This window comes from Sinocyclocheilus anshuiensis, unplaced genomic scaffold, assembly GCF_001515605.1.
Source record: "Sinocyclocheilus anshuiensis isolate Anshui unplaced genomic scaffold, SAMN03320099.WGS_v1.1 scaffold1014, whole genome shotgun sequence".
NCBI lineage: Eukaryota > Metazoa > Chordata > Actinopteri > Cypriniformes > Cyprinidae > Sinocyclocheilus > Sinocyclocheilus anshuiensis.
Window position 1 is genome coordinate 1,253,005 of NW_015540943.1, and position 7,826 is coordinate 1,260,830.

General features: G+C 39.3%; 1 protein-coding gene across 3 annotated transcripts in view; it reads left to right on the forward strand.

Moving 5' to 3' along the window:
- LOC107689730 (TBC1 domain family member 22B-like) overlaps positions 1 to 7,826 on the forward strand; it is a 163,240-nt gene that overhangs the window by 38,993 nt on the left and 116,421 nt on the right. For all 3 annotated transcript variants that reach the window (XM_016487862.1, XM_016487860.1, XM_016487861.1), the window contains exon 6: positions 6,772 to 6,900. In XM_016487862.1, the coding sequence (XP_016343348.1) occupies positions 6,772 to 6,900 (129 nt within the window). The remainder of the gene's footprint in view (positions 1 to 6,771; positions 6,901 to 7,826) is intronic.

The window sequence follows — 7,826 nt, forward strand, 5'->3', positions numbered from 1 at the left end:
CAAATCAGCATATTAGAATGATTTCTGAAGGATCATGTGACACTGAAGACTGGAGTAATGATGCTGAAAAAGTGCCTAAATGTCAAAATTAGTACAATATATTTGTTGAAAAATTCTAATACTGAACACACTATTGAATTATTAGGCTGTGACTTGTATTATTTTTGTGTTGCTGTCTCTAGCTCCCTCCCTCCCTGTACAATAAATCCATATGAATATCTCTCTCTGCTAATTTTTTTTTTATGTAACTTTACAATCAATATTGATGTCCTTTAGCACAGTATTCTGAATGATGATAATAATGGGGTGCTACTGATAGCCTAACACAGGGGTAGGCAACGTCGGTCCTGGAGTGCCGATGTCCTGCAGAGTTTAGCTCCAGCCCTGAAAAAAAACCCTCACCTGCCTGTAGCCCTAGTAATTCTGAAGACCTTGATTAGCTTGTTCAGGTGTGTTTGATCAGGGTTGGAGCTAAACTCTGCAGGACAGCGGCACTCCAGGACCGACGTTGCCTACCCCTGGCCTAACAGATACTAGCAGTGTAATACTCAACTATGTTAATAAAGACAAAACCTTCTAGAGTATTTACAGATGAAACTGACCTGCACTTCAAGCCCTGAACAGGTCAGTGATGTAGCTACATTTCACTGCTTCTTCTGACCGCTTCATCTCTTTCATCGAGTCCCGCGCAATCGGTTCTGTTCGGCACCGTTTGACGGAAAAAAACAAAAAACAGGGCAGCTGGCTAAATCAGACGCCAGGCCACTGGGAATTTTCCCAGGGCTCCCGATGGCCAGTCACGTAACTGCCTGCCTGAGTTTTGTCGACAACTGCAGGTGGCTGCCTCATAATTCTCTATACAGGAAAAACCCTGAGCTAAAACACCCTACCAGTAGCCTGGCAGTCATCTCGAGTATCCACCAAGAATTCTCCATAAACCACCCTAAACACCATAGCAACCCCCTAGAATCCACTTTGAACACCATAGCAATAACTTGGCAACCACCTAGCAAGTGCCTTCTAACGATTTAACATCACTCTTAACAACTAGCCTAGCAGTAACCTGGGAACCACTTTTAGGAACCGTCTAGAAATCTATAGAAACCAACCAGAACACCCTAGCAATCTCCTAGCAGCCACCTCATAGAAACCGTTTTGGACACTGTATCAGTTGTGTCCAAAATGGCCACCGTACAACCACCTAGAAACCATCTAGAACACCCTAATAGTTGCCTAGCAACAGCATAGAAACCAGGAACTGCCTAGAACACATTAGCAACTACCCAGAGCACACTGGCCATCACCTGGCAACAACCCAGAACACCCTAGTAATTGCTTAGGAACTACCTAAGAAAAGCCTAGCAATCATCTATAAGTGCCATATCAATGTGACTTCTATTAGTTGTCAGTGCACCTAGCAGTTTCACAGAGCGATTCGTGTTGTCAGGGGAAATCAGTGCTACTTTGGAGTCTTCTTGGCTTCCTGTTTCATTTCCTGTGACGACTGCCTCTTCAGGCATGACTGAAAGCCAGTGAAACCTGTTGAAGAAAATATCACATCTATCTGATCTCTAGACATGATGCGAACACTATAGAAATGTTTGGCCTGTAGGTACCATTGCCTAGACGAAAAGGCATGGTGTCTTCTCTTTGGCCTATTTCCGTACAGCTGCCCAGATGTGTAGGAGTTATACCCACAATCCACCTGCTGCCTTGTTTATTTGTGGGCGTGAGAAGAATAACTGCTGAAAAATTGGCTTGCACTAGTTTAAAAGTGCAGTTATGAGTGTTCCAAAATAACATTTTGTAGGTGTAAGATAAAAAAAAAAGACTTACCCCAGTGTCTCATATTCTTTTTTTTTTTGGGGTGTAAGACCCATCTCTTTCTCACCCACCCACACTCGGTGAAATAGCACATGGTGGGCTTTAATAAATAAAAGGATAAAGCTGTGCAGATGATTAAATGGTGGTTTCAGTCACACTAATACGAGGTGTTTGAGTAATGGCGTCCCGTCGTGAACAGGTGGGAGTGGGTTGATGCAGAGCCAGCACCTGGACACAGACCTTACGTGTGTGTTCATCCAAACCCAACTGCTGGGAAACATTTATTACCGGCCTGTTGTTCTTGGACCTCTGCACCTGCTGTGAACAATGCCCCATTCTCTCCCTCTCTCCCTCTCTCTCTCTCTCTCTCCCTCTCTCTTTCTCTGGTGACAAAATGAGAACAACTTCATTTCATGTTTATTTCACCTCATGCAGTGTTAATACATGAGTGCCAGATCAGTGGTGTCATCTTTTGTGCATGTTATTAATAACGGCAGTTCTTTTCGTAGATTATTTGTGTTAAAATGATCTTTGTTAAGCCTGGAAGTTACCAGTCCTAGAGGTCTGCAGAGGCATTGTATTGACGCCGAAACCCAGAGGGTAAATAAGACCTTGCCACCGACCTGACCCAACCCAATTTTAAAATGGAGCACATGGTTCAATATAGTTGCTTCAATATATCACTTCTGTTGCCCTTTTTATTTCTTTATTGTCTTTATAGCATTTGCTGGATTTGCTGTTAATGGCAATTAAAGTCGGGGAAGTCGTGGCCTAATGGTTAGAGAGTCGGACTCATAACCCAAAGGTTGCGGGTTCGAGTCTCATACCGGCAGGGATTGTAGGTGGGGGGAGTGAATGTACAGCGCTCTCTCCCACCTTCAACGGTATGTAATATTCCTGTAATATTTTTGTGGTACTTCAGTCATATTTCTGCAGTAATACTAGGAATTTCCTGTAATAAACCTGTGGTCCTTAATTGTTATATTTTTGCAGTATTCTGTGGTATTCCTAAATTATTCCTTTAAAGTTAGTGTAGCATTCTATGGTATTCCTGCAAGAAAAGTGTTGTTTGTCCATGATAAACCTGTGGTATTACTTACATCCATCTCATAATCTGAAAATATATGTAGTAAACATGCAAGACAAGACTTCAGTGGTCACAAGTTGATATACAGGGCCTTATTTATAAAGTGTGCAAATGCACAAATTTGATCTTAGAGTGTACACTAAAATTCATATTTATAAAAACATGGAAGCAGATGTACACACTTTTGCTTATTCGAGTGCAGCAGGGTTTTGGAAATCTAAGCTATTCTTGCAGCTTGCTATTCTAAGGTAAAGGATTTTGATGTTGACTGGTGCTATTTTATATGTTAATGACATTAATTAGGGTTCATTTACAAGGCAGTGATCTGAAACCATTCAGCTGCACACATTTTCATAATCAAAGAGAGGCGTATGCAAGTTTTCTGTGCATACATTCGTTCTATGAATCACACGTACGCACATTAGAGAAACAGTCGTAAGATCAAATGTAGGAAGGTTTCTACTCAGCATTTTATAAATGAGCCCCAGAAGGTAAATTACTGCAGTAGGTCATGTTAGAATGTGACATACCATAAACACTTGTGGTATTACAGTTCAAAACATTTTATTCACAACACATGCCATCACATCTTTATACCCTACAAACTATGGTAAAAGCACAATGACATAAAACAAAATTAGTACATCATGCGGCTGCTAAGCTTGTGCTCATTTGAGAGTTTGTTGCGAGCTGCTTCTTTTAAGGATCTTGTATCCACATCAGGGTAAGCACATCTCACCTTTCCTGCAAGGGAAAATTGGACAGCTTAGAAGAGATAGAAATTTTGATTCTTTCAAGAGATTTGTTCATTTTCAGTTCATTCACCAAAAAAAAAAAAACTGATTCATTCAGTGACCATTTCTTCTTATGCCATGGTCTGTCTGAATACTCGATTCTGATTGGCTGGCAGGTGTTGATTAAATTCGTTTAACTGCACAGGTAGTTCCAGGTCAGTTTAATCACGTTCTATATTAATGCGCTTCCTATAAACACCGGTAACCATAGTAACATAGAGTTACAGTTGAATAGTAATACAGAGTGAGACAGTTACAGTAAACATTTTCGATTTACTTAGCTAGGATAAATGGATGATTTTCGCGTGCCATTTAGCTTATACGGTCATTATGGCAATTTTGATAAATGGGCAGAGGCACAAGATGAACTGGACGAACTGGAGAATATAACATCAAACGAGAAATGTAAAGAAAAACAATACAAGGAAATAACACCAGCAGATTGAAGACGACAAGGATGAGGTTAATACAAAAAAAGACTACTAAATGGGCAATTACCACATTCAAAGACTTTTTGTATCAGAAGAAATAAAATGATGCTGTTGAGACTTACTCGGCTTCTGAACTTAATGAGACATTGCGAGAATTTTATGCCTCTGTTCAGACTACCGGCCGCGAATACAGTGTTGCAAGCCTGAAGTGTATCAGAGCGGGTATTAACCGTTACATCACAAAACACAACATCATAAATGATAAAGACTTTAAATCAAGCAATGCCATCTTTAAATCAATTATAAAGCGCTACAGGAATAATGGAAAAGACACCAGCGTTCATCCCCCTCGTATCACGGAGTCTGACCTGGAGAAAATTAAAAATTCACCTGCGCTCTCCCCATTCACACCCATCGGGCTTGTACGAGCTTATACGGTCATTATGGCAATTTTGATAAATGGGCAGAGGCACAAGATGAACTGGAGAATATAACATCAAACGAGAAATGTAAAGAAAAACGGTACAAGGAAATAACACCAGCAGATTGAAGACGACAAGGATGAGGTTAATACAAAAAAAGACTACTAAATGGGCAATTACCACATTCAAAGACTTTTTGTATCAGAAGAAAAAAAATGATGCTGTTGAGACTTACTCGGCTTCTGAACTTAATGAGACATTGCGAGAATTTTATGCCTCTGTTTATATATATATATACCATACACTGTATATATACACACTAGCAAGTCTGGAAGGTGTTTTCCAAAGGTCTGCAGGGTCAAACGTGCCTGTAGTTGAAGAAAATCTCCCATGTACCCCATCAGGTTTAATAATTATAGCAGGTTTAATTTCTAACTCTATGGTGTGCCTTTTCTTTTAATAATCTGAACATTATTTATAATGTGTTAGTCTGTTAGACTTAATTACATGTACAAATGCTAATGGAGCGTAAAGAAGAGCTCTCCTTGGCACACATACATCTTGTCACAAAACTCGTCTGAGTGTGAAAGTAAAAAATAGCCACATGGGGGAGCGTCTTGTGTGATAAATGGATTTCTGTGCTTGTAGATTTTCGTGCAATCAATTACTTGGCTTGGAATACCTAACCATGGCACATAACCCAGAAACAAAAAAATCACAAAGATCCTACTGCATCTGACAGAGATAATTTATGAGGATTTATGTTTGAGTGCCCCGGTGACCCACTTTGTCCCATGGAAAGCTTAAAGCAATACCTGTCAAAGTGTCCTGTCAACGCCGGAGCCTTTTATCTGCATCCCAGGCGCATCCCTTTGTGCAAACTCGAGGACACTGAAGTGTGGTTTACCAGGGAGCCGATGGGAATCAACTACCTCGGCAATATGCTAAAAAATATTTGTGAAGAGGTAGATAATATATTTAATAGATATAACATTTTTCACCCTATGAATTCAAACTGTTTGTAGATAACCTGTAATATTTTCCAAATCTAAATTCTCTTTCAGGTGGAAGGTATCACTGAAATTTACACAAACCATAGTTTATGGAGCACTGCCGTCAGTCGCCTCTCTGACGCCGGACTGGAGAGTCGCCAGAACATGTCAGTGACAGGCCACCGATGCGAGGCTAGTTTGCGGTCATATTGAGCTCCGTCTTTGTTAGGAGAGGAGGGCGTGGTGTGACATTCTTACATCTCGAGCCTCAACAAGCAAAGATCCATCCTCCTCCACGCCTAAACCTAAAATAACCCTACCCTTTTCCATGTCTAATTTCACAATCAATGGAAATATGCAGTTAAACATCCATTAAGTACACTAATAAAATAAACTTTCAGCTAGGCTTTTAGATTTTTTTTTCTCGTTTTTATCTAATTAAATGCATTTCATTAAACTTAATGTAGCACTGCTTTATTTATTTGTCTTTATTTTGAATGGGGAGAACTGATGTATTTGAATAACTATTGTAGTCTCATAACTATTTATTATAATTCATTCAAATAAATTCAATTTTGCCACCCAACCGTGTCTGAATTACATTCAGGAGCACATAAGCTGTTGTCAACACTGCCCTGTGCCTGGTTTAATAATTATAGCAGGTTTAATTTCTAACTCTATGGTGTGCCTTTTCTTTTAATAATCTGAACATTATTTATAATGTGTTAGTCTGTTAGACTTAATTACATGTACAAATGCTAATGGAGCGTAAAGAAGAGCTCTCCTTGGCACACATACATCTTGTCACAAAACTCGTCTGAGTGTGAAAGTAAAAAATAGCCACATGGGGGAGCGTCTTGTGTGATAAATGGATTTCTGTGCTTGTAGATTTTCGTGCAATCAATTACTTTATCAAGAGACTTTCTTTTCTGGGCCTGAACATCTGCTGCGTTCTCATTCACTTGCTGTGGCAAGTAATAAGAGGAAATGTGACTTTAAATGTGACTGATATCAGCTTTTGGCCTCAAACTCTGGGAAACCTCAAAAACTTTTCTGAATTCCGATTTCAGCTGACTCCAAGTTAACAGCTATTATTCTAGTGCAGGCAAACAAACATTTTGTTGGCACACTCAGATCTACAGTATATTAGATTGATTTAGAGGTATCTCTTCTGGCTTGGTGTGTAAACATTAGCTTTTGTATTTACTCCTCTTTTTACAGGGTTACCTGCCTGCTAATGCAGAGCGGAGAGAAAGCACATTACAGAGGAAGCGGCAGGAATACTTTGGCTTTATTGAGCAGTACTACGACTCCCGTAATGACGAGCACCATCAGGACACATACAGACAGGTAACATTTATGCTTCCATGCCTCTTTCCATGATTAGAAACGAACCGGTGTTCTGTTACTCTGTAATATTAGCATTAGCTCTGTAAATTCCCATATTTTTGATTTTAGAACTGTAAGATATGTTAGGTAAGATGTTGTCTAATCTAAAATGAACATATAGTTCAAAGTAGCTAGTTTAAAACACAGCAAATGTGTATCACCCCCTTAAAATATTGTCCCACCGCAATACCGTTGATGATCTCGAGTGTGTCCAACGAATAAAATCATGCAGCGTCATAATTTTGACATAATCTGTTGAATTGTTTTTCAATTGAAGTTGCAATAATTAACATTAAATGTGTTTTTTTTTTTTTTTTAGCTGTCCTGCATTCTGCATGCCAGCCTTATTGTGCACAATTTCTGTGCATTACAAAAGCATTACATTACAAACACCTCTCTTTTTTCTAGGGTTTCTGGTAGGGCTGGGTTTTGACACAAATTTCACGATTCGATTCGATTCTCATTCACAAGCTTTCGATTCGATTACCAATTTGATTCGATTCGATTCAATATAAATTATTTTGGATATAAATCAGGTACAGTACATGCCAAATTTTCTCTAAAAAAAAATCTCTCAACTAATGCTGTAAAATATACACGAGAGTCAGTTGGTACTACATTACTATCATAATCCATATGGATAATCAACGGCTAGCTGTGCATTAAACGATTTGAATCGCTGCGCATCGGGTGTTTCTTCGCCTCCACGTCGTGCATTCAAATCGTTTAATGCACAGCTAGCCGTTGATTATCCCTTACATATTACATAAATACGCCAGCAGGTGGCAAAAAAAGGTGCCTTATGTGTTATTATGTCTTAAAGGGGTCATATGATGCTGCTAAAAAGAGCATTATTTTGTGTATTTGGTGTAATGAAATGTGTTTAT